Source organism: Bactrocera latifrons, unplaced genomic scaffold (assembly GCF_001853355.1).
Source record: "Bactrocera latifrons isolate USDA-ARS-PBARC rearing strain unplaced genomic scaffold, ASM185335v1 scaffold_13, whole genome shotgun sequence".
Lineage (NCBI taxonomy): Eukaryota > Metazoa > Arthropoda > Insecta > Diptera > Tephritidae > Bactrocera > Bactrocera latifrons.
Window position 1 is genome coordinate 2,216,897 of NW_017534741.1, and position 27,783 is coordinate 2,244,679.

Below are 27,783 nucleotides of genomic sequence, written 5' to 3' on the forward strand. Positions count from 1 at the left end.
GGTGTACGCGTCCGCTATGTGGGTGATTGTGTCAGATATTTTTGTTGTACAACTGCCAACCGCGGACCAACCGAACGATGAAGCGGGGCGAGAGGTTGCTTTCGGGTGTGAGAATTTTATCAGGGAATAGTTTTGCCCGCCTGTAGTACTCAATAGCACTAAATAGGTGGCGTGGATGTGCGGCAGTTGTTGTTGGCCACTTTTGCACTAAACGTTTTAGATGTTTTTAAAACTTTTTGTAGTCAAAACTAATTTGTTGAACTAATTTCAGTTGAGTAGCGCACGCTGAAGAGGCCAATTGTCCGTCTGTGAGGCAAAATAAACTTCAATTTTGAGAAATCAAATCAAAAACAATCAAACAGATTCACCGGACATCACCGCAAACACACCGCCCAGCCAATATGAGTGATAAATTGATTGTGAGTGAAAGCGGAAAGAATATCAATTTTTTACTACCTAATTTATTAATTAACTAAAATGAGCGAAAATCATAAATATCGTGTGAAATGTTATTCACACCTTCGAAACAGGTTTTTTCGCTAGAATATTTTTGTTTCTTTAATTTTTTTTTTTGGAAATGAAATGAGTTTACAAATAAAAATCGTGCGCCTGTGTGGGTGCATTGCATTCATGCGTGTTGTTAACGTCCATGTGAAATCCAAAAACCATTATAAAATTCTATTAAAAGCATAAGAATGAATTCGAAAATAGCAGAAAATGGAAAAAGAAGAATGTAAGAAAGTATATTGGAAAAGTGAAAAGCGCGCAGATTTTCACAGCAAATGTTAGACGGCACTTGTCGTTGCAATCATTCTGTTTTTGAATACGGTCCGCGTTGCAACACACAGAATTTCTAGCAAGACATCATGGTACGCCATCGAAACAGTAAAATACCGAACTTTTTAAGTTAACAGTTAGCAACTGCAATTATTTCAAGCATTTTTTTGCGACAAAAATTTCATTAACTTGCCATTATTATCCTTACTGCAGGATGAGGATCTGACCCCCGAGCAAATCGCCGTGTTGCAGAAGGCCTTCAACAGTTTCGATCACCAAAAATGCGGCAGCATCTCAACTGAAATGGTCGCTGATATCCTGCGCCTTATGGGTCAGCCCTTCGACAAGAAGATCTTGGAGGAGCTCATCGATGAAGTCGATGAAGACAGTGAGTGTGCGCTGAAGTGAAGTTTAAGTGCATTGAAATAACATTTATTTTCTCGCTGCCACACAGAGTCTGGTCGCTTGGAATTCGAAGAATTCGTGCAACTTGCCGCCAAATTCATCGTAGAGGAGGATGATGAAGCCATGCAAAAGGAGTTGCGTGAAGCCTTCCGTCTGTACGACAAACAAGGCAATGGTTATATTCCCACCTCTTGCTTGCGCGAAATCTTGCGCGAATTGGACGATCAGCTGACCAATGAGGAGTTGGACATCATGATTGAGGAAATCGATTCTGATGGCTCCGGCACCGTCGATTTCGATGGTAAGTGCGACATGTGTTTGCATGTGATAGAGAGTTTATTGTGAGAGAGTTAGTTGTGTTTGGTGAATGTAAACAAATCAATTGAGTGATCTTAAAGAATATGTGATTTTAAGACTAATACTCGGAATGGCATTTCACGTTGTTTAAAGTGGCTTAAGTGTTTGAAGGATATGAAAGACAAGAAAAAACGTTAACTTCGATTATTCCAAAGCTAGCATAGTCTTTGCAAATGATGGTCGTACAGTTTGTATGGCCGATAGTGTTCCTAAACAATTTCTTCTGAGATTGTGCTGTTGCCTTAAACCATACTTCCGTTGTACCGTGGCTAGAATAGCCTTCATAAATAAAAAAAAATTTCATACAAGAAATTGATGTTGTTCTTTCAGTTTGTATGGCTTTTCAGTTGGTATAGCGGTCCGAACTGAAAAATTTCTTCTGAGTTTGCACCGTTCCCTTTAACAATAATTCGAGACAAATATTTATGAAGGTATCTCATCAAAACAAAAGTTACACATGACTTCTTCTGCTGGACTTTGTGTCAATTTCAGAGAGTTTAGTAAAGTTTGATGCGTTTTAATGAAAAAAATAATCTAGATGTGTTTTAGACTGTTCAACTTAGTGATAGTTTTATTGCTTAAAATAATAATTGGATTATCTAGATTAACTTTTCAATCTAAAATTTATATATAACAAGTTGAAGTAATCACTTTTTTTGGGCGCAAAACCCAAATTCGTTCACTTAATTATGACAGGTAAAATATTTTTGGCAAACTGAAGTCAAAAATTTTCACACCTGATGCCGCTATGTGCTCCGCCTTTTCCTTACTTTTTAAACATAGTAGTGGATCTAACCTACATAATATAATGCTGTTCTCTTGGTTAATTGTTCAAATCATAATGTAATAAAACTTATTAGATTTTTTACCTTAAAATTTTTATCATCGGCTATTATTTACCAGTTCTTATTATTGAATAACTTTTAGTCTCATCCATAATTTTCTAATTTTCTAAATAAATGTTGAGATTAGCACTGCGTGTCAAAGGCAATTTGTTTGCAGTCAATCCAAATAGACGAACTAATTAGCATCATTTTCACGTATTTTATTTTATTTTTTAAATAGTTACGCTAAATACTAAGTGCGCCATTGGGGGTTATTTCGAATGTGTGGCATAAATATTTAAAATATTATTTTTCGAGTAAATGTTGGCTTAATGCCAGCACTGAAATCTAGCCGATATTTAAAATTTTTTTATTTTTATTGTTTTTTGTTTTGACAACTGATAAATCTTTTGACACTGACGTGGGAACGAGGCGTCATTTTGGGACTTCGGAGATATTGATTTGCTCTATGTGTAGCACTAGAAGTTTACTTAAATACAGATAGTTTCAAAGAAACATAACAAACAGCAAAGAACACAAACAAAGTGGCAATACTTGCTCGATCGGCCATACTTCGAAGTTTCAACGAAAGAACGATTAAATGATGATAAAAGTCATATATGCTCTATATTGAAACTGTAAGGTGATTTAGGCCAAGTTTCCTAGAGGGTTGGCATAACTTTCGTCCAGCCAGTGCCGTTGAGAGAAAACTGGGGTCCGACGATGATTGTAGTAAATTGTTGAAGAAAAGATTTGGATAAAATTGTTGGAGAGCCCCGGGCTTCCTTGATAGTTTGGGGCCTGGAAAAATAGTCCCCAGCCTCTCGTTCTTTCACTTTCACTGCTGCTAGCTGTACCCACAACCCCTTGCGCATTCAAAGTTTCAAAATCTTAGAGATAATTGATAGACTATCAAATCAGCCTTTGAACATGCGAGTATAGACAGTGCAGTAATGCAAGTGACAGAGTGAGAGACAGAAGGCAATTCCTTACGTGCCCCGAGCTCTCAAGGCTATATAGATTTCTGAAGATAGATACAGGTAGAATGGTAGGCATTCATTTTAATACTTTCATGCTATTTTTTACAGTTTAAAATATGGATATGCGATAAAGTACTCTAAAATGTTGAGTTTATCTTGTATTATGGTGCTGGATCTTTGGCCCAATTAGCTCCAATAGGTCTTGAGAGGCGATTTCATTTGAAGGAAACCTAAGTTCATAACTTTAAAATTATTATTTACAGTTCCATGATCTCTCCACAGTTCTTAAGTAAGATCCATAGAACAATCACCTTTGAAAGATCTTGAAGGCTTTTTCATATTTTTCTCGATACTAAATTTTATGGATCCGAAAAAATTTTTATGAACAAAACTTTAATTCACATCGGGATTATCTTAAAAGCACAATTATTATTGACGGCTCGAAGATTTCTATGCAGATCTTAAGTAAAATCTAATGAATAATTTTAAATATTTTAAAAATTCAAATATTTCAAAATGATATACCTTGGCTTATGCTGATCACCGAAATCTGCGCTGGTCTTTATTTACGTATTTACAATTTCGAAAACAATATTTAATTACCTAACCACATAAAAAAGTGAGCGAAAGCAGTGGTTACCATTTGTCGTTGCCAGACATATTAATGATAAACAGTGGGCAAGTGTTTTGAAATGCTTTAGAAAGTTATTTTGGTATTTAAAATCAAAACAAAATGCACACATTCACTTACATGTATATTTTCCTGGCAGTCAATAGTCACAAAAAAAAATAACATTTCGAAATTTGAAATTCGGCTAGAGTCAGCGCACCTCAGCCATGCCTAGGATAAAAATGCTCAGCTATAAAATTATAATCAGTTGCTAAACGAAAATAATCTTATTATAAAAAACGTCGGCGAATAAAATCAAAAACAATTTATGCTCTTCATATCACTTTTCTTGTGGAATATTTTTCATTTAGTGTATATGTATGTGTGGGTGTGCTGTTTGGAATTGAGTTTTATTTTTAACATTCCATAACAATCCAAACATTTCTAGTGTGTATGTGTGGCTGTGTGGTAAACTATGAGTGCTTGCGTGGGAGGGAACTGAGCACATATTGCTGCTTGCAGCGAAGATCCACATACTTATGTTTGATATATGGTATTTTTAATAGTGCCTATGCTGTGCACATAAATTTGAACGAAGAAAAACTAAGTTTCTTTAATTTAATATTGCTGCTGACCATAAATTCGGATGTTAATTTTCTTTCGTTTTATTTTTCTCATTTCAGAATTCATGGAAATGATGACTGGCGAATAAATATTTATTCTAATATTTAAATACTAGAGTTTTTCACCTAAATCTTGTATATATACACCCAAAATACAATATTTGTTAAATACCTAATACACATGTAAATACCTGAACATCGAATGGCGGAATATCAACACCGCGTTGGCAACCTTGCCTGAAAACATATATGTATATACGCATATACACACAATCACCATATTATATAATGTAAAACAGAGATTTGCCAAATAAATTTGTTTTCTCTTTTTTTGTAAAAAATTTGTGTGAGTTTATTTTTCTTTTCTGAGTTCAAAAGTCTGACGATTGAGGATTCGTCACTTGACTTGTCTTGAACTTCTAAATTATGTTAGGTCTACAACTTTGCTTCCGCCAGTTTTTTTGTAAATTTAAGGCTTTATTGTATAAAAACGGTCCCAAAGTGTTTTCCCTTATTTCCTCAAAAAGCAATGCTTAATTAACACACGAAATGCTTTATGATCCATTTTTTGTAAACTAACGCAAGTTGCTTTACAAAAATTATATATTTTTTTTAAACATTAGGTAGAAATCATATAGATGGTAGTGGTAGAGTAATAGTATTATCTATGTATGTGTCAGCTGGGTTAATGTTGACACAAATGTCCTAGATCGATATAAAACGATTTAATCGACCAGTGCTTGAGCGTAGAGACATATATTGGAAATCGGGGGAAGCAAAGTTGTAGACCTAGTATTTATATAGGTATTCGGAAAGAGGGCTACAGATGTAGCTTGACTTATGGCGGCAAGGAAGCAGGAACATATCAGTATGCTTCAAAACTGGAGTATAGACTGTGGAATCTGAATATTTAATGTGTGTATTTCAAAAAGTAGGCCCAAAACATTTTCTTTGCAACGTAATATCTTATAGAACGCAGAATTTTGTATAACACCAGGCAGGCACGCTTTCTGCGGCAGAAGAGAGAGAGGTTCTTATTGGATGTATCTTTAATTAACGGGTGCTACAAGCAGAGATAGCTTTTTTGTTTGACAGATTACGCATGAGTCGTTTCAAGCTGTAATTTGTTTTATTCAGTATTATTTGGCATTTCATCATGGAGAGATTTACTACTTATGCTTCCCTCAACTTATGGTCAACATTATCGGCCTACTGAGTGTAATATTCGCAACACCATCACTCGCCTTGAGACCCAGCATTCATAATGTTCGACCGTTAGAGCAGTGCAGAAAACGAGGTAAGGTATAGGTGAGGAAAATATAACAGCCGTAGCTGAAAGTATACACGAAGACCATGAAGAGTCGATTCGGCACCATTCGCAGCAACTCGGACTGATGTGTGAAACGACTTCGCGCATTTTACTTTAATATATTAAATTGAAAGCATACAAAACGTAGCTTGTGCAAGAACTGAATCCCCTCGACCTTCCTAAGCGACCAAGAAGATATGACATTTTCGATTAAAATTTTGTCCAGCAATTAGGCCCATTTCTGGCTCAATTGATATGTAAAAATTTGCTTATTCAAGAGCAGCCTTCCATCTAGGAAAAACGTGGTTTGGTCTGGTTTGTGGGACGGTGGAATCATCGATCCATATTTCTTTAAAAATGATGGCGATATTTGGTTTAAATAAGTTCCCTCCACTTCCCACATAACGCATCAATCAATGGAGTCATTGAGGGAACACTTCGGTGAGCAGATAATTTCACGCCTTTGGCTGGTCGCTTGGCCACCAAGATCGTGTGATATCACACCGCTACACTATTTCCTGAGGGGATATGTAAAGTCTAAAGTCTATGCTGGAAAGCACGCTTCAATTCAGGCCTTGGAGCAAAATATCACGCGTATCATTCGCCAGTTAACAGTCGAAATGCTCGAACGAGTCTTCGAAAATTGGACTCAACGTATTATCTAAGACATACCGGGGCCAAGACAAACTCTAACCTGACATGATAAAATGGCAAACCTTAATGAATATATTGACAAAATTTGAAACAAATCCGTAAACAAAAATGGCAAAATGAGCTGTTCAAAATCACGTCATCTCTTTCGGTGGAGGCGTAACCTGAAATACGACTTCAGGACTGTTTAAAAAAGCAGTTTTTTCGCTGTTTACACTTGAAAACCAAATTTCGATACATAAAATGGATTATATCGAATAAGATAATGGTTTCAATAATAAATTATAAATGTGAATAAATTTAAGATGCCAGAACTTTATCTTTAAATTAATAATTTTCATAATATGGTAATGACCTTTCAGTTTGGAAATATCCCACAATTAATGAAATACATTTTCAAAATTATTTAGGGTTTTCATATGGCAAATTTAAGTTTGTTTATATACTAAATTAAATTCTATGCGGATTTATGATGATATAGCCACATTTTGTTTATAATAACAATAAAAGTTGTTGAGAATATTTCTGTCACATTTTATTACATAAAATCTTCATAGGTGGATATAAATTCGGCATATGGTTATTCTCTTATATCTGAGAGATATTTGTAAAAAAAATATATTCTTAATTTTGTCAGTATTTCCCATTAAGAGGACGAAAAGTCATTGCTAATTCGGTAAATTCAATCTCCTGATGAATCTTGGGATTTAAGTTCGAACTATGTAAAACACTTCAGTGTCATGTGGAGAGACATTTGAATAATCAAGACAGCTTTCGGGAATATTACTTTGATTGTAGGTTAGGTTAGATTGCCTAATAGCATAGGCTAGTTTTTGTCCCTAGCGCTACCAAATGGAGTGCCGTTACGTAGTTCACGAGAAATGATCTTCCTTCAGAATGTTATCGCATGACGTGTTTTTCCTTTTGACATATTGACTTCTTCTAATGTCTCATACCGTGGACCCCCAAATGTTTGAAGCGTTGCCCTGTGCCAAGAAGTAAATAAGCAATGCTCCCCTGTTTCCTTGCCTTGCTCTTGATATTTCCTCTAGCCTTCTTGATCTGTCAACCCCATTCTGCAGGCGTGTTCCGTCAACAGATTTTATTTCAACAATGTTCGTCAGTCGTTTCCATCATGTGTGACTGATCATTATGTGTTTACCATCAATTGTCTTTGTGACGCGGCACCCACTAGAAGTGTAGTCGCTTGTTCCTGGTTATACTCTCCACTGCTGCTCTACATAAGAAAACTTCTGGCAGATATATAAAATGAGATTATTTATTTGATTGCTGCTCGACTCTACGTAGATGTTAACTCAGAGTTGCCATTAATACTTTAGAGGCTGGAACTGCGGCTTTTCCGATAGCCAAAACTTATTCCACTGATCGGACAGCTTAAAAGTTTGCTATATTAAGAAAGATTTTGCATCTCAACATATTTGAAAATTCTTTCAAGTAGTTCTTGAAAGAAGAACTAGTCCGTACACATTTATATTTGTTTGAGAGTTTGAGAAACTTTGGAAATAGCTATGATATAACTTGAACATCAATGAAGTATCCTAATGGTTACACTACTCAACAAATCTGAAGAAAACATTTACGACTGATGTGGTAAGATGCCTCTTGAGGTGTCGTGAATACAAATTTGAGTTCAATAATTTTCCATCATGTTCAACAAGTAGTAAATGGTGGTGATTTGGCCTCTAAAACTCTTTGAATACAACACAAAAAATCCGAAGAGTTAGGAAATTTTTAGTATAATTTTCTTCTTCTTCTTCACTGGCGTAGACACCACCCATGTGTTGATAGTCGAGTTAAGAACAGCGAGGCGGTCGTTTCTTCTTATTTTTTGGTTATTTGGCACCAATAACCGGTAAACCGGTACTCGTCGTTGTCAACGTTGCAGTTTGGTTCCAAAATAGATGAACGTATCTACGACTTCGATGTTATGACTGTCAACAGTGAAGTGGGAGAAAATTGGCGACAATTGTTTGTGTGATAATAGGAGATATTTCGTCTTGCTCTCGTTAACCACCAGACCTTTTTGCTTCGATCATGTCAGCCTTTATTTTTACGAGGACATTAAGCAGCTGGACATCGGCACCTTCCCAATTACATTCCAGGTACTCGCCATCAAAAGTAGGGTCTTTCATCCGAAGTTGTTTTCTTCTTTTGGGGGTGGTTTCTACGTGACGAATACTATAATATGTATTTTATACACATTTCTATTACGAGCCGCTTGTTTCCAAAAAAGAGGTGAAGACGCTTAGCCGTTCCCACGACAGTCGGGTCTACGAAAACCGGAATTAGACCGAATCCTTAAACCGAATATGTCGATGTGGCTCCGCTGAAACTTTCTCTCTTTTAGACATAACCTGGGTTGGTTACCGTTTCTATGGTGCGTCGGGAGAACGCAAAATTAGGAATTGGGTATAGCCTACGACTGTAACTGCTTACCCGACGTGTGTCTCTTTCGAATTAGTAGTAAGCAAGTATTCTGAGAAGCCATTCATTACACACAATAGAGTTATAATGCCTTTTAATGGTTTTGGTTTAGACAAGAGCTAATGAATTTCATATACTATACATAAGTTGAAATAAAACATTAAATTTGGTTCCATATTCAACAAGTTGCAACGACATCCAACACTTTATGCACGAATTTCAGATTCTCTTTCAGTAGAACAAATCCATCAAATGTTCGTTTAATGACACTTCATAACAATTTTAAATGATGAAGAACATTTGCAGCCACTCAGAAACGAACGTGACGTCCAATCACAAGTATAGCGTCTTCAGCAAAAAAGGCGAGCTATTAAGAGGAGTAATTAGCTATCTTATGAAACTAAAAGCAATTATTGTGTCTTCTGCGAATCTTCGTGTATACTCTTACACAATTTCAGTGCAACATAGCGATGCCGAAGGGTTTGTGGTTATGTCATAAAAATAAGAGGAACATCAATTTCATATACATAACTATACATGCCAAACATTTGGCGACTGCGAGTTACATAACAGAGGAGCAGTGTGTGTATATGTGCGAATGCGTGAGAATTTCTGTAAACAGTTAAAAGGTCTTTTGTAAGAGGCAAAATTCGCATGTAAATATATGAAAGCACAAACAACAACAGCTAAATGTATACTTTCAACATGCAACATGAAGCTGCAAACTGTATTTAGGTAATAACAAAACGAGCAGCAAGCTGCAGCTACAGTTATCCATCGATCACAGTGAAACAAATTGCGATCATTTCCGCTGTCGATTACTGATAACATTCATCAATGATTCTTCAACTTTGACTACATATTCATCACTTGCCACAAATGCGGCGTGCCGCATGTTGTAATGTTGCTCTCGCTTACAGTGTTGGCGGCCGATGTTCGCTGATTACCATTGGCAACATCACAACCGATTGCAAAAGATCGTAATTTTTAATATGCAACAACAAAGCTGTTTTTATCTATCAAAAGAGGATGCGAACTGAGAAATGTCTGCAATAGAAAAATACAAAAACAAAAAAAAAAACTTTTTGCCACATTCGTTTTGCAATCGCGCAATCGCAACGAAAATGTCCTCTTACTCTGGCGCTCACTCACTACTCACCTACTTTTGAATTGACGAAAAATCATTGATTAGATTTATGTGCATTCTCGAACCCTGAGAAATGTTGCCACCAACCTCGAGTGCTCACTTCCATCCATATGATGAGATGATTGCTCAACTACATATAACTTCATATAGGGAGGTATATGTAACACATGTGTATTTCCATAAGTGGGGGTATATTTGTGTGTGTGTAGAACACCGATTATCTCAGTGATATTTTCAGTGATTGGTGTGACCAACAAGTGATATGTTTACGATTGCTTACACAACTGCTGAAAATTTAGTTGTTTTGCTTAAAAATTCATCGTCTTGTGGTCATAATTTTCTTTACTTAATAACTTGTCAAGATTTGCAAATCGATTTTTATACCCTGAACAGCGTATATTAAGTTTGCTACGAAGTTTGTAAGACCCAACAGGAATCGTCGGAGACCCTCTAAAATATGCGCACATACATATATATAAATGAACAGCTTGGCGAGTTGAATACATTTAATCATGCTCGTCTCTCTGTCTGCGTCTTAGATATCAATCTGAAACTCTCAACATTGTCAAAACTGCCTATATGGAAACACCGCTGCATATACATAGCTGCCATACAAACAGAACAATTGTGGAAAACTGCTTCGTTTAAAGAGATATTTTCACGAAATTTTGCTTGAGCAATTTATTAGATCGATTGACTTATACGAAGCATATAGCTGAGATTCAAACTAACCGATCCAAGCGTTTGTAAGGGATTTTTGTAGCGGGTGACCCATGTAGAGGAAAATTTTTCACTGATATCGCATGAGTTGTGTCAAGTTGTCATGCTATTTTTGTTCAGCATTATTTTGAATTTCATCGTAAGAAGACTTACGCCTCAACACGTTCTATATAGAATGTGTTTTGCATGCTTCGCTCAACTTATGGTCAACATAATCGGGTACTGAACACATTATTCGCAACATCATCACCCATCTAGACACCCAGCATTAATTTTTGGATAATATTCAACCGAATAGATCACGTGCAAAACGGAGTGAAGAAAATATAGCAGCCGTAGCTGAGAGTGTACATGAAGATCGTGGAGAGTCGATTCGGCGCTGTTCGCAACAACTCGGATTGACGTGTGGGACGACTTGGCGCATTTTACGTCGATACCTTAAATTGACAGCGCACAAAATACAGCTCGTGCATGAACTGAAACCGTTCGATCTTCCCAAGCAACATCGCTTCGCTTTATGGGGTCTTGAAATGTTCAAAGAAGATCCGACCTTTTCGAGGCAAATTTTGTTCAGCTTAGTGGCCCATTTCTGTTTCAATGGGTATGTAAGTAAGCAAAATTCTCTCATTTGGGACGAAGAGCAACCTGAAGAGATTCATAAGCTAATATTTTATACAGAAAAAACAACGGTTGGTTCATATTTCTTCAAAAATTATGCTGGTGAGAACGGTACACTTCCCACACATCCCATCACTTCGGTGAGCAGAGAATTTCACGTTTTGGGGCTATGGCTTGATCACCAAAATCGTGTGACATTGCGCCGTTAGTCAATGTGGATAATCCCTCTTTGATCCAGCCTTTGATAACAGACATTATCCATTTAATTTGAAGTTTCTGTGTTGTTTCTTTAAAAAGTAGGGAACCTCAGAATACATAGATCACCTATTACATGTGAAGGATATTATAGCTTCGGTGTAGAAGTTAAGGTTTTACTTATTTTTTCTTATTATTTTCTATTTTAGATTCTTTTTTGTGTATATAAGTATTGCACAAGCGATAGTAGCTCTTCTAGGGCTAAGTGTTTTTGTTTTACAATACTTTAACAAATACAAAGGTTTTACAACTGCCAAAATGACGCTGATAACTCATTAAAATTAACTAAACTGACTACTCAAATGACATACATAAAATATTATATACTTTTATATATATAAGCATACATATATATTTTAATAGATATTTTACATATCCCCCAAAGTGATTATTGTCTCAAAGGTAGACATCTGCCAGGTGCAGTTGCTACTTGTTGTTGCTGTATAAGTAATGACACTGTACTAAAACTTTGCTCACGTTCGAAAAACGTTGTTGATTGTTTTTGTATTCGCTAATTGTTTGATTCTAACTACTATAAATATTTTTGAGCACCACGAATATTTTAATGTCTAAGGCATGAGGCTAGATGCTTTTCACGTGCTAAAAAGGTCGTGGTTATGTACATATGCATATCTTTGAGCACGCTAAAGAAAATTTAAATTTATTGCCTCACAAATCTTAAAGTCAAATTTAAATTATCAATTATTTCGGAAACTTAATCATACAAAAGAGCTGAGCGGAGTAGAGTTGTGGAAGATGAAATTTTGCAATTTGTAAATTTGAAACATCAATTCTGCAACTTCAAAACCAAGTTTTTCAATGTCTAGAGTTAGGCTTAGGATCATTGTCCTGCTGGAACCACGATTATAGTGGCATATCCTTTTCAGCATACGGTAACACCCCATTGTTTAAAATGTCGGTGTAAACAAACCGGTTCCTTATTCCATCTATTATATGAATATGTCCAGTCCCGTGCCCAGAGAAAGTGCTCCAGACCATAACATTACCACCGCCATATTTAATGTTTGCAATTTAATACTTAGGTTTGAGTTATTGTCCTTTCGGACTTCTCCGACATCTTATGCCATTCGATTTTTATACCCTGAACAGGGTGTATTAAGTTTGCTACGAAGTTTGTAACACCAGAAGGAAGCGTCGGTATAAAGTATATATAGTATAAAGTATATATGTAAATTATCAATATGTTGTGCTGAGTTGATTTAGCCATGTCCGTCTGTCTCCATATATACAAACTAGTCCCTCAGTTTATAAGATATCGTTGAAATTTTGCAAACATTTCGTTTTCTCTTCAAGAAGCTACTCATTTGTCGAAACTGCCGATATCGGAGAACTAAAACATATAGCTGTCATACAAACTGAACGATTGGAATCAAGTTCTTGTATGGCAAACTTTTGTATTTGACGTGGTATCTTCACGAAATTTGACATGGCTTACTGCTTAAGGTAATAATACGAGTATAATCTCTTAAAAAGCTTATCAGATTGGATTACTATAGCATATAGCTTCCGTACAAACTGAACACATAGTTACTAATAGAAATGCACCTATGAAGGGTACATTAGCTTCGGTTAGCCGAATTTAACGTTTTTTCTTGTTTAATATTATATTTGGATTCGTCTAGGAATAAAATTGTATTCAATTGCTGAATGATCCAATCGAGATGAGATGTCGMAAATATGAGTTTTTGCTGAAATAAAGGACTTTCTGGCGGGACGCCAACAAAACAACCCGCCCTCAACAGCTCGTCTTCTATTTGTTCGTGCATTAATTAGTAAACAAAAGGGTTTCTGATTTAATTGGAGAAGACTGTGGGATAAATTTGGGTAACTTTTTCCATCAATGACTCGTCTCTTTATAGTGTTTTTTGCTGCCTCCTCAGCTGTGCCGAGAAAGTACATTGCAAGTTTGCTGAAATTTATTTATTAATCTAGTTCACCACTGATCTTTTCACCGAATAATTTTAACTAATTTTATGTTGTGATAAACTGTTTTGCCAATCACTTATTACTTTATTAGTAAAGTCGGCTGAATAAGTACTTTCCACCATTTTTAATTTTTAAACCCTAATCGCAACTCAACAGTAACGTCGGCAAAAATCACTTTACAAGATATCCTTAATAATATTTGTAACGGTTTATTGCTCCCGACTTCAACGAATAACATATTTTTACAGTGCCGTGGTACTATTTTTCCTAATAAATATTTGGGGGTGCTTTAGTTTTATCCACTCAGATTTATACTTCTGAAAAGTTTTCTGTTTAAAATTTTGTATCTGAAATAATAATTAATATATGTAAAAATAAATTAATATATGTACATAATTGTAACCTATAGTAATTGTCCAACTAGTACTGTTATATTTTTCAAAAGTTTAGACATAAAAAAAACATAGTAGAAGGTTCTTTAGTTTTGTCCAAACTGTATATTCCTATATCTATCTCGCTTAGTCTTAGGCAGGATATGATGAACAAGGCAATAATACTTTGTTGCAACTGGTGGTTCGGTCGAATATTATCCAATAATGAATGCTGGGTCTCAAGATGGATGATGCTCTTGCGAATAGCACGCTTAGTAGCAGGGATAAAGCGATGCCAAACTTATTTCAGTGTGAGAGCACCTCAAAATACGCGTTTTTTCATATCATTTTCCCTTATAGCCAGATCGGAAAATTTTTGGGCATATAAATTAAAACACCCAATATTTATGACGATTACTTTTGACATATATGATAAAACTATCTAAATTTTGTTTAATAATTTTACGGTATATTAAAAAAAACTGAGTTTTTAACTTTCAGTATTTAATAAAATGAATTCAGCTTGTTAGCTCTCAATTAATAAATGCTTTTAATTATTTTTAATTGAAAATTAATATTACTTTGCATCATATTACAAAACAATTCATCAAATACATTTTAATTTCGCAATATCTTTCATTGCTTTACATTTTTTATTAGTGATCTTGAACGGCGGCAACAAATCCCTCCATTCGCATATATTTTTGTCACAATTTCAATCTAGCCGTTCCAGTTGTTCCAATTGCGAATCGTCAAAACCTACCAGATCCAGTCAACTGTCAAAGTGTGGTAAGTGAGAGGCTCTCTCATTTCCATTGACAGGAAAGTTGGGCATCTCGTTATCTCTGCTAAGTAGGCCGATTATGCTATCTATAAGTTGACCGAAGCGAACTGAATTTAGTTTAGAAAAACGTTGTTCATTTCTAAGTATTTCCATGATGCAATGCAAAAGGATACCAGAGATAAAGAGATGTTTAACTCCTCTCTCACTGGAAGTGAGAGAGTAATTGTTAAACGTCAAAACCTAATGAACTTTGACAGCTAATCGAGTTCAGTAGGTTTTGACGTTTATCAATTGGAAACGAGAGATGGCCAGATTGAAATCTTACCAAATAATATGTAAACGGAGGTATTTGTTGCATCGTTCAAGACCACTTGTCTTGTAACAGTTTGTAATTTGAAGCATCATCATAGTATTATTTTCAATGGGAAATTATTAAAAACATTTAATGGTTGAGAGCTAGCAAGCTTAAATCCTTTTATTGGATATTCAAAGTTCAAAAGTCAGTTGTTCTAATATACTTTAAAAAGATTAAAATAGTTTCTCCATATTATAAATAACCATTATATAGTAATTTTTATTCGCACTAAATGTTGGGTGTTTTAATTTAAAATGCCCAAAAATTCTTATTTTCTTCGATCTGGCCATATGGAGAATGTTGTAAATGCTTATTTTGAGACACTCTCACACTGGAATAAGTTGAACATCCCTTTATTCCTGAGAATACTGAACAAAATAACACATAACATTACCTTAACCTGTCGCGCCGTTTTGTTTCCAAAACTGTGGAGGCCAATGAAAGGGTGATGCTGCGCTACAGCTGTGAAGGTAAAAACTGGATCGAAAGAAGAGCTGAACAAAATCACTAAAAATATATTTTTTAAGTGGTTTGAAATATCAAATTTATTTCTATAAAATCTGGTCTAATTCCTTTTGTAATTGTTTTTTTTTTACTACGGATACGATAACATGATGGATATTTTGATGAAAAACTTAATTAAGCAATTTGAGTATAATTTCCTCACCTAATAAAGTATGCCTAAATTGGTACATTCCGTCCACTAAACTTCAAAATAATGGTCGAGTTGAAAAAATTTTGAATAAAACTGTCAGTGTGGTAACACACTATAAAACAAGTATAGTGGCGAAGTAATCAAATATGTCAAACTTTGGTCTATATGTTTTTCTAAATTATTTATTAAGTTTACTAATTCTTCTATTAAAGCTATTTTTAAATGGATATTTAGCCAATTACAAGTAAAGCAAATAATGCAATAATTTATATATTGAATTTTCCAAGGTCTTATAAATAAAACGAAGAAATCTGAATGAGTAGTGCTTTGACCGATTTTGTCTATAAAATAAGCGCGTCCTTTATATTAGTCACATTTTGTACTATCTTATGTGATATCTGATCTTATAGCCAGGTCAGGGTATATTAGCTAACTTATCAGCACTGACGATATGCAAAATGTTCTCTAAATAACAATAACAATATTGCCAATTAAATAATTAATTTTTTGATTTGATTCCGCCACCAAAGTGTTTTTTTAGAGATTGTCACACGCACCTTATGGCTTCTTGTACAATCGTGCTGCAAGCATTTAGTATTTGAAAAAATTAAAAAATTAAATAAAAATCATAAGTAGCGAATCATTTGTTATTAGAAAGGTTCCATATTCTGTTTAAAGGTGATATGAATAATGCTTTCGGCGTAGAAACCACAGTAGACCAGGATAAAATCTTAAGGAATGTTCACACTGCAACTACGGTGAAAGTTAACCATCAAGACTTATTCATAGAAGTTTTCGAGAAAACTATCTCTTGAAAATTCAATGTCTCTACAGGAACTCCATACATATAATGGGTACATATATTACAACAAATTTCAGTTTTGTCAAATATAACTATGTACTTCTTTATATTTTCATAACAGTATGTAAGCATACATATATAGTCGTGTGCTCGACATTTAGAAACCTGAGTTTCATCAGAATTAATAAGATAAATGACACGAAGTATCTAGTGAGCAAAGAAGCCAAGTTATAGAAATTTAATTACATAATTAATGTTTCTGAATGTTTCTGAATGTTTATGCTAATCGAATTTGAGTGTTATTTAAATACTCCATATCTCGTTCACAATATAAATTGATTGGTCTGCGAATACCATTTATCCATTACTAAGATTAATAAATAAATATAAATAATTATAATTTTAGTTTTTTTTTTTGTTTTGTTTTTTTTTCACTTATTTATATTTGAAAGTATGGATAATAAAAATTTCAGCTAGCATGTTCAAAGAAGTGGCGTCGGCGGTGCCAATTGGCAATGCCTTCCTTAAGCAATGAAAATGTTAATTTACTCCTGCATGTGCATTTTACAGTTTTATGAGAAGCGGTGTTCGCTGTTAAGATCGCTTGCACATTTTCAGTAATATAATATTGAGATACAGCTGAACTTGTCATAATTTTTTTGAACGAACCGAACAAAAAGAATTTAATTTCAATTCAAAACACTTGGGAATATTTCGTCGTGCATTTTGGGTTGACAATTGTCGAAAAACCGTTATCAATTTTGAAAAAATCTCTTTTAGAAATGGCCAAAAAATCTTGAAAAGTGGGCGTTGCCCCGCCCGATAATAAGTTTAATCTGCATATCTCCTACACCACTAAAGCTACAACAACCAAATTTGCCTACCATAAATATTATAAGAACCCTTAACGGCAGTGCGAAAATGAATGAAATCGAAAGATAAGCCCGCACGCAACCCATATGTAATGGTACCGATTAAAAAGTACTAAAAACGTAATAGATCAGTGACTACGAAGGGTTTTCAAAAAGTATCGCGAATTTTGAATTTTCACGGGTTACGTATATTCGAATTTCGAATTTTTTCGGGCGTTATGTTGGTACTCATGTCTCTCACTTATGCCGCCAAGCTCGGCCATTTTGAATGTTCGTTTCATTGTTGACAGCTGCTTTGCTTGCACGTGTTTTGGATCGTCTTCAATTTTTACCTATTCAAAAAAATGGATCAAAGAACCTGTATAAAATTTTGTGTGAAAAAGGAAATTAAGTGCGCGGATGCATTCCGAATGTTGACTGTGGCATACAGAGAAGCTACCTTGGACCGAAGCAACGTTTATCGGTGGTACAAAATGTTCTCAGAAGGCCGAGAAGATGTGAAAAAAATTGGCTTTTGCACCACGATAACGCCCCTGCTCACACATCGTTGCTTGTGCGCGAGTTTTTGGCCAAAAACAACACACTAATGATGCCGCAGCCACCGTTTTCCCCAGATCTGGCCGCCTGTGACTTTTTCTTGTTCACTAAACTGAAACAGCCCATGAAAGGACGACGTTACGCTTCTCTTGACGAGATAAAGACGGCATCGAAGGAGGAGCTGAAGAAGATAATAAAAATAATTTTTTGAAGTGCTTCGAAGATTGGAAAACCGTTGCCACTAGTGTATAATATCTTATGAGGATTACTTTGAAGGGGACAAAATAGATATTCATGAATAAATAAATAATTTTTGAAAAAAACACAAAATTCGCAATACTTTTTGAACACACCTCGTAAATACCCCAGGGACATTCAATTTTACATCCGATATAGTATGGAAGGGATTTATGGGAGCTGTTGTGAAAATTGGTTGATGGGCGAGGCACCGCCTACTTTTTGGTGCAGTCACATGCCCAAAGACCCGTCATACCGATTTCGATTCAATTTTGGTCGTGACATTCTTCTTACATCTCAACATAATTTTAAATTCTATTTGATGCTTTCACTTTCCAGTATACAAATCATGAAGCAATTGATATTACGGGATAAAATTTTGCACTAATAAGCGAATACGTGAACCCCAGTATCTATAGTTGAGAACCCTTTCCTGACCCTACTTAGCTATTATCAGGGCTTTCGAACTACCAGGGAACACCTTTTAAGTATGTGGCATAATAATAATTAATAGATAAAATCGGTTTGATACTGCCGCAACTCCCAAATGATACATACATATGTGTATAACAAACCTTATACCGAATATGTCGGTCATACACTGATAAATATATAGTATATGTATGTATATATAACGACATTGAAGAACGCCACTTCTTAAACCCATTTCTTACTTTAAATTGAATTGTACTAAACAATCTGCTATGGCATTCTCAGGAATGATCCCGCCCTACTTTTGATCTCAAAATCAACTTTTTGCTATGAATAGTAAACAATTTTGATTATATTGATTAAATGTGTATTATTTATGGGTCTCCACAATACAACATACAACGGTCAATTCAAAAACGTTTATATTTATTTTAACCCACTTCTTCAGCAACTTCCGTCTTAAAAAAAGTGGAACACTCGAAGCTAAAATCATTGAATTGATTTATGTCTCTCTTATTTGACATCCTACTGTGTCTAAATTATATTGCCTTTATGATGTGTGTCATAAAAACTAAAATATTAATAATAAAAAGCTATTAATCATTTTATGTACAATAAAAACAACACTAACGATGCCTGCCTAGCAATTAGTGGCGGCACTTCAAGTTTGGTTTACGCTTGCGAACCGAGCACAGCAACACCCCCTAATTAAATGCGCTGAAAAGTTAATAAGTAGGATATTAATCAAATTACAAATTAAATTACTAAAATTATGGCTTTTATGCAGATCTTAACGCTGTGTGCAGTTTCAATAATGTTCTCACCTCAGCATCTGCTGCCGATGCTGCCTGGGCGAAGATTAACATTAAACCCCTTGAATGATTCAACGGTGCATGAGCAATGGCTGAGCGCGATGCTGAGCCGAAGCCTAATCGTCGTCAGTGCAGTTATTGAATTTGCATTCAAAAGTTGCTGCATGCTGTTATAAATATTCGGATATGTAATAACCGCATTACAAAAAAGCTATAAAGAAATCTATAAAAATCAGCACCGCTTACAGGCGATACTTTGTCGTTCAGCTTGATTTTTTTGGCTGAAATATAGGTTTTGAAATAGAATTTTGCATTTGAAAAAAATACAATGTTTCTTATAAGAGAAGAATCAAATAAAAAGTGCTCATAAAGGCAATCTGCGTTGTTGTTAAATCCGTTTCGAAATGAATTCCACTCAAAATTTGATCCGGCAAATATTTATGCATATCAGTTTGAAATCGCAACAATTTAGAATGTTACAAAATTCCATTATTTTGAATCCATGTTATCCAGGTATGAGTATTTTTTTTTTTGCTATTTTAGCCATATGTGAGCATTGTTGCCATACAATTAGTAAAACAGCTCGTAATCAAGCATTGTTTGACTAATAAACTAATGAAATTGTTTGGGTTTGGGTTTTTGTTGGAACAAGGTAGCGTGCATAATTGATTTTCGCTAATTTAAAGTTAGTATGTGTAAATATTTTTATAGATTTAAAGTTTTATATAATTTGTTTGATAATATCTACATTTTTTTGCTCAACTTAAAACAATAAAGTAAACACAGAATATCTATGCAAATTAGTCTTGGTATACCGGATGTGAATTCCCTTCAATTAAATAATGTTCAACTTGTTGTTTAAGCAAAAATTTCATTGTCAGAGTTTGGTGGATAAAACTTAAATTGAATTGAGAATAGCTTAAAGCATTTACCGCTAAAGTTAACTTAGAATATGAGTAAAAACCTGCAAATATTATTATACAATTTTTGAGAACTTTTCAATAAATGTTCAGCCTCCCGCTTGCACAAGACATAATAATAATAATATATAATAATATTTTAATATATATTTTAATATTTGTCCTTGTACATGGATTTGCTGCTGAAGTCACTTGTAGAGACTTCCGCAAGAGTCGTTGTAGAATGCTTTTAGTAAAGGCCACGCTGACGTTATATACCGCCACATATAGAACATTATTTTAAAATATTTCCCTATCCTTCCCTGGTTATAAATTTGTTCAGCTTTTCTTGATTGATCTTCAGTCATAGAATCAATATGAGCTCTTATGCAATCCAACTGGCATGCAGTGTATACATAAACTTTAATGACACCTTACTTCCAAATGTAGCGGCACGTCTACAAAAGGCGTTGAAAGGCAAACGGTTTTCCTCTATTAATTGTATGCATCCGCCTTTTAATGCCTCAAGTGAATGGCTATTGCTGAAACGCGATGAATCAATAACATAGAAGGCAGAAAAGGCCGCATTAACCATTGTTGCAGTCAATGACACCGGCAAGAGAATGCTTCAGATGTGTCAACGCTGCAGACTTTATGTACTTACACACCTACTATTTTATGCAAGTTCTGATGCGCGCATAGACGCACACACACGTACGACAGCAACGATGATTTCTGCAATAAATAAGCCGTAAAGTGTTGCTACAATTCTTTGGCGCTATTGTGACACTGAAGTCATGCAAATGTTGCGATAATTGGCATACGCTCGAATTTTCATAATATTCTATATTTGCTAATTGCGCATGCGCGCGCTCTTAAAACACCCATACACATACATGAACAACTGCGAAATGAAGAAACCCCGAGAATTTGTAATTCAAAATTCATAAAATATTCTGCATATATTTCCGAAGCGAATGTGCAGCTATACGTACATATGTGTCTAAGTGTGTGTTTCGGCCAAATGATTAAGCGCGTCGCATCATGCTGAGCCGATGACAGAGTGGTGAATAGTCGATTGCAACAGAATTATTGCACTCAGACAGCGGTCACAGCGCGCGACAAGTAGGCAGACGAGTGCAACTATCACACACACACACACGTGTTTATCTGTTTGATGGTTAGCACGTGTGGCATGCGGCAAGTGGCGTGCGGCCGGTGGGCGAAGCAACATTCAAGCTGTTGCTGCAATCCATCGCTGGTGATGATCTATCAAAACGACATAACTGCATTCATATACATAAATACATATGCATATATGTGCAGTTCAACTGAAATCCACACTCAGAATTCGACAAGCAGACGGTCGAAAATTCTCAGTTGACTTCGGATTGATTATCACTGCGTGCTGTATGTTAAAGTCAGCATCATTTCGATGCACATATTTTTGACTTTGTACTTTTCCTAAGTTTTTATCTATTTTTGACGCAACTTTGCATTAGTTGTTGTTGTTGCTGTAGCAGTGTTTTTTGCTGCTTTTACTGGCGGCACTAAAGTTTTAATTGCTCTAAAGTTGAACGCGCCATTGATTTTCACAATCGAAGCGTTTCTGAATTGCTTTGTTGAGTGCAAAAACAAATAAACACCGAAATTTGCACAACAACAAAAAATAAAAACAAAACCAGTACATATACAATTGTCATAGTAAAATACTTGCAAGCTATCGTTAATGTTGTCAAATCAAATGCTCGCCAAAGATGAGCTAGATGCCGCCGATAAGTACTACTATTTATGATCACAAATACTATAATACACAAATATGTTTGGTTTGGGTTGCCCCACACACCCTGCAGGAAATACAGACTTATTACAAAAATTTGCGACAAATTCGTACGAGTTTGTAAGCCGTGAAGACAGCGAAATATTCGTTATGCAAAGAGCCACAATACAGCAAGCCATCCTTGAAAAAGTTGTTAAAGTCTATTTCCAGAATAGCATTCAATGCGCGTAGCAACGCTCATTTAATATCTTCAATTCACTCAAAACAGTTACTCCGGAGCGGTCGTTTGAGTTTGCCGAATAGCCAGAAGTCACGAGAAGCTAAATCAGGCGAATACGCTGGTTGCGGCACGATGTTGGTTGAAAATTTGGCAGAAACCTCGCAAAGAATCAAGAGAGTATGCGACGGCGCACTATTGTGGTGCAAAAAACCAAGCGTTGTCCCATAATTCCGGCCTCTTTTTACGAATGGCTCCACCCAAACGACACATACCACTCAAATTGTTTTCCTTGTTGACTGATTGGTCTGTCTGGAGGAATTCCGAGCGCACCAGACCTCAATAATTGATCAAAACATAACCTAGATTTTTAACCTACCTTGACATGTTTTTTCGGCTTTGGTTAATTTTTGGCTCGATATTCGGCTGATTGATCGGTTAATTAAGAGTCATAAGCATACATCCAAGACTAATCGCCAGTAGTAATGCGTTTCATGACATCCTGCTAGTCGGAAAGCATTGACAAATTGACTGCTTTTTGAACCAACCGTGCTTTCACTTTTCTTAGTTCCAAACAAAACTTGCCAAATGGTTTTAAGAAGGGCGCGTGTTTAAGTCATGATTAAAAAAAAAATACTTTTTTTGGGAGACGCTCTGTTAACGGCTTGTGCTTCAATATCTCTGCATGAAAAAATTACCCTATATTGTCAAAAGTGTGCTCAATGATGTAAAAAAGGTCCGAATAAAATTACTCAATCCATATTTAAGAAATAAATTCGCAAAAAAAGTAATTTTTTATCTTAAAACCCTAACGCCCCCTTAACAGCTCCTTTCAATATTCTAACAATGCCAGTAAGATATTTGAGTGTTAATTGTCGGTTCTCAAGCACCAGTTGTTGGAAGTGGTTCGTGGTCAACGTGTTCTCGGCCCTATTTGAATAAACTCATGTCTCAACTAAACCGGATTAAGTATCTACGAATGGAGGTTTATTATCAGGCTGCGCGTTCATTGTCTTTTAGATAAAGGTTGTCAAAGTGCCTGCCACAGTGGTATAGTCGCACGATGGCTTTCGTACCATCGCTTGATTTGGTTCTGAAGTCACTTAATCGAATTGCAGAAAGTCAATCGACTACGTTTATTGGTCCAATATATGGTTTTATATCTAGTGTCTGTATCCGGAATATATATAACATAACCGATATTATTAGCTTCACGGTTAAGAATCATCTAGGTGTTTAGACACTGCTATCAGTATAAGGTCATTCACATACGGATTTCACGGTTTTTAGTTGATGTTTTCTTAGTATTCTATCATACATCAGTTAGGAGGCCTAAGACTCCCATGTGCCCTTGTTAAATCCATTGTTTCTCTTCCTTTTCGTCTGCTGTTCAAAAACCGGACCGACCACTTATAGAATGTTTTCTGAAGTTACTGCCTCTTTTTGCCTTCTTGAACAGGATAAATACATCATTTGTGCTGATACGGTTACGATGAAATTCACCAAATCAGCGGTTAACAATGGAATGTGCTTAGGAAGATTTTTCGTAAGACTTATCAAGTTATTTGCAACAACAACAATGGTTTTTCCTATCAGAAAGCAATATTTAATCAAAACAAAAGAAAATATTTTTATTCTAAAAAAAAATGTCCGAGGTTGCGTAACCTTGCGACGGAAAGGATGAAATATTATTCAATTTTTACGGTATTTTAGTTAATTGCAGTATACAATAAAAAAAATCGACATTATTTTTGACATCGATATCTATGACAACTATTATAACGATCTGTCAACTTTTCGATATCCGTGTTGTAGGTTGGTCTTGCCAATTACATCCCAGTAAAAGTTCTCGTAGAATGTCAAGACAAGTTATGCTATTGCATTTGAAGTACAATTAATCGAACTTTCCTTTGATTCTTTCTTAAAATTCTAAACTTTTGGCACTACAAATGCTATATCTTAAGATTAATATTTTCCTACAGGGTACACACGTAAACATATTTATATTTATACTCTTATGTGCGTATATTTGTGTGTGTTGTATGTGCGCATTTTTGTCATTGTGATGCGCTCGCTCGCCGGCTGCCAGCGAAACCTTTCGAACGTCAATCGTGCAGTTCTGCGCACCTTTCAAAAATGTTCTAAATACATTTGTGATTGTTGGCGAACTTCGGAGCGTTTATGCGAATATGACTGAATGCCGACGACACTTTTCACTGACATTAAATATTTTCAATACTTGTGATTATTATTGTTGTTAATCTCTAGCGTTGCAAGTGCGCCTGCGCAAATTGATCTCTTGTCCTTCATATCAGTTTATGAGTTCATAGGAGAAATCTTTTATTAGTGTTTACTTTGATCATTAAGGAAGTACATCATTTATGGTAACATTGAAATTTTTACCATAACAGAATAAACAATTAAAGTTAACTTTAGAATCCGTGACACTGCTAAAAGGACACTCTCACATTCCAGTGAGTTTTATTCTTTACGAAGAAAAACATTTCTATATTCATCTTTTAATTCTTATAACGAATTAATGATAGTTCTCCGTAATTAACTGTTTAAATAACTTTAAACTAGATTATTCAATTGAGTATGTTGCTCCCATTAACTCAGATAAGTTTGTAATAAATTTTTATTCCATTAAACCAGTGTACAAACTTTTGCAAAACGAAATTCCTTACCTTTGAATTAAAGATAAGGATTTCTCTACCATAACTAAAATGATTATATATATATATAGGTCAAGTAGGTACCGTTGGCACGATAGCTTGCTATTATGCCGTTTTATTGAAAAATCTCGTCTCTGTTCTTAAGCTTCCTTTTAGGCGAAATATTCTTAAGCAAAATTATTTGCCATGCACAGGTCAAGTCCGAATTACAACGTGGATACATAAGAAACCACGAACCAATCACCCAAATCGTGGTCGGGTAGAAGTAATATTCTTTCGGCCAGAAGATCCGAAGAGTTTGGCCATAAGGAAGCCCGCGAACTCGTATTATATAGCTGCTATACATCGACCTCCTGTTTATTTCCAATCTTATTTAAATATTTTTTTTTTTTCGTAGACAGTAAAAAAATTGCTTCGAATAGGCTGAAATCGTCGATTTCCATTACTTTGCCGGTATTTTTGACGAAACAGAATGGGCGAATCTAAAATTGGGCGTGATTGTAGTCAAAGATGAAAGAGTGGCGTGGCACCACCTTCTTTTAAGTGTACATATCTGCCAAGCCGATTCAAACAAATTTGGTACATTACATCATTCCTACATCACATATGAAAATGAGCCAAATTTAACTTAACCAGGTCTACTTCCCACGTAACACAATTTTCAATTCCATCTGATTCTTTCCTTTGCAGTACTGAAAACTTGGACTGCAGGATCTATAGCAGTCTTTTTATCGAAAATAAAAATGGGATATACAATTCAAATTCAGAAAGAATCATTTCCTAAGTAGTATGCCTGTGGGTTGACTTTAGTGAATATTTCACTTCGCCCCATGTGCTAATATAAATATTTTCGAATCTCCGGGTGATACTATACCACATTCTCGGGCAATATGTCAGTTATATCTACAAAATTGTGAGAACGAGTTTTGCTTTTAACTGTGTGTCTACATAAAATGGATTCAATTGGGCGAAAACTTCACCTAGCCAATATAAAAATATTTTCGAACAACAGGCTGATTTATTCCATATGAATTCCCTCTGTATGTGAGATACCTTAATGGAACCCCCGGAGCAGGTTTTTAGTCTGTGTGCTTTTTCTATGTAAGCAATTGTAGGGACATGTGTTTAGGAGGAGATTTTTCCCCTCCTCTTTCTCATGTTCATTAAGCATTTTGTAGAGGCCTCCGCCTGAAATCCGCTGCATAATGCCATTTTAATGCTCTTAGCGAAAAAGACTTTGATTTAGAAAATTAAGCACCAATAAAGTTATGCAGAAAATCTTTCCAATAATGTGAAATCGTTTCGTATATTCCATTTACCATATGAAATATATACATATACTATATATTTTTCACCGATCATCATCTATGCTGTAGTACAAATATTTTCAAATAGTTGTACCTCTGTTGTCAGTTTGCTTCATTCAACTGCGTTTAATTCAATTTAAGAACTTTAGCTTTTCACATTTTACTCATAAATATTTGTTCTTATTTCAACTCTACCGTCCTTTTCGCAGTTGTGTCACCTAGTTTGGAAATCGATCGACTGTGTAATTGAATCAACAACAAGTTGTTGCACATTGTCGCGGAAAAACCTTTGTGTCTACGCGCATGTCTCGTGCAATCGACTCTCAGACAAGTGAGCTGAGAGGGCAAGTGAACAAGCCAATAACAATAATAACATAAATTATGGAAGAAAAATGTGCGGGAGTTATCGTTTTGGAATGAAATGTCTGTCAATGATTGGAATTCGTGATTTCTCGAACGTTTGCCAACAAAGAAGGGCCAATAACTTTTGTGGCACACGAACACAAACGGTGCAATAACTCTTTAGGGCTCTTATAAATTGGTGCTTCACATGCAAACATAGAATGGCTGTACATATCTGAACACATTGTAAAATTTCTAAACTATAATTTAACTTATTTTGCAATTGATTATCATAAATGTTATAGTAACAGGTTTTAAATACTATTTATGGCATTCTCTTGGAAGTGGATACCGAATGTAGACAAATATGTGAAACAAATAATTACTTAGAGAATGTTAGATAGGTAGGGTGGATATCTGACGATGCACATAGGCTTTTGTGAAATCAGCGGGACTAGACTGCTTTCACTGTATCATGCGCTCTCTGACCCACTTTGTGCTGTTGATGAAGTTCACCAAATCAAATAGTTGTATGTGTGCCATTTTTAAGACGTCGCGAAGGAAGTTGCTACCCATAATTACAATTCTTTCCTATAAAAAGCTTTGCATTTGCATAGAAGATATTCTACAGTTTCTTCTCTTCTACTTTTTGTTAGTTTTCACAATAATCGTTGTTTGTTATCGACACCTCTGCAGGCATATCTATCACTAACTCAATGGCCTGTTAGTTTTCTTACCAAAGAAAAAACGAATGACATATCCTTTTAAATTTAAAAAACCGACATTAAAGACTAATATTCCAATCATGCCATATTCGTGTGTTTATTGAGTAAAACAGGGTTTGTTTCCACCGATACTCAGCCATACTATATTTATAACATGTTTGTCGATTAAATATCTATAAATAGACAGAGTTATATAAATTCCCTCTTTATATGAGTATAATTGTGACAGTTACCAGGGATGTCATTGGAACCCATTGCAGGTATATCGTAAAATATGTTGTTATATCAAAATACTCCTTCACTATCTTTGATA

At 35.3% G+C, this 27,783-nt stretch overlaps 1 protein-coding gene across 2 annotated transcripts; it reads left to right on the top strand.

Annotated features, from left to right (window-relative positions):
* The first annotated feature begins 258 nt into the window (after positions 1 to 258).
* Positions 259 to 4,857, top strand: LOC108979001 (troponin C-like). 2 transcript variants are annotated; one of them, XM_018949542.1, is made up of 4 exons: positions 259 to 419; positions 991 to 1,165; positions 1,232 to 1,483; positions 4,637 to 4,857. In XM_018949542.1, the coding sequence occupies exons 1-4, from the start codon at positions 402 to 404 to the stop codon at positions 4,663 to 4,665; spliced, it is 474 nt and encodes a 157-aa protein (XP_018805087.1). In that variant the 5' UTR covers positions 259 to 401; the 3' UTR covers positions 4,666 to 4,857. The 2 variants fall into 2 exon arrangements, with proteins under 2 accessions (XP_018805087.1, XP_018805088.1); XM_018949543.1 differs by lacking the exon at positions 259 to 419 and adding an exon at positions 759 to 869.
* Positions 4,858 to 27,783: the final 22,926 nt, after the last annotated feature.

Bases quoted from the DNA above. Each gene is read 5' to 3' on its own strand.
- LOC108979001 (XM_018949542.1), top strand. The intron at 1,166-1,231 runs GTGAGTGTGCGC...GCTGCCACACAG, and splicing joins CGATGAAGTCGATGAAGACA to AGTCTGGTCGCTTGGAATTC. The intron at 1,484-4,636 runs GTAAGTGCGACA...TTCTCATTTCAG, and splicing joins CGGCACCGTCGATTTCGATG to AATTCATGGAAATGATGACT.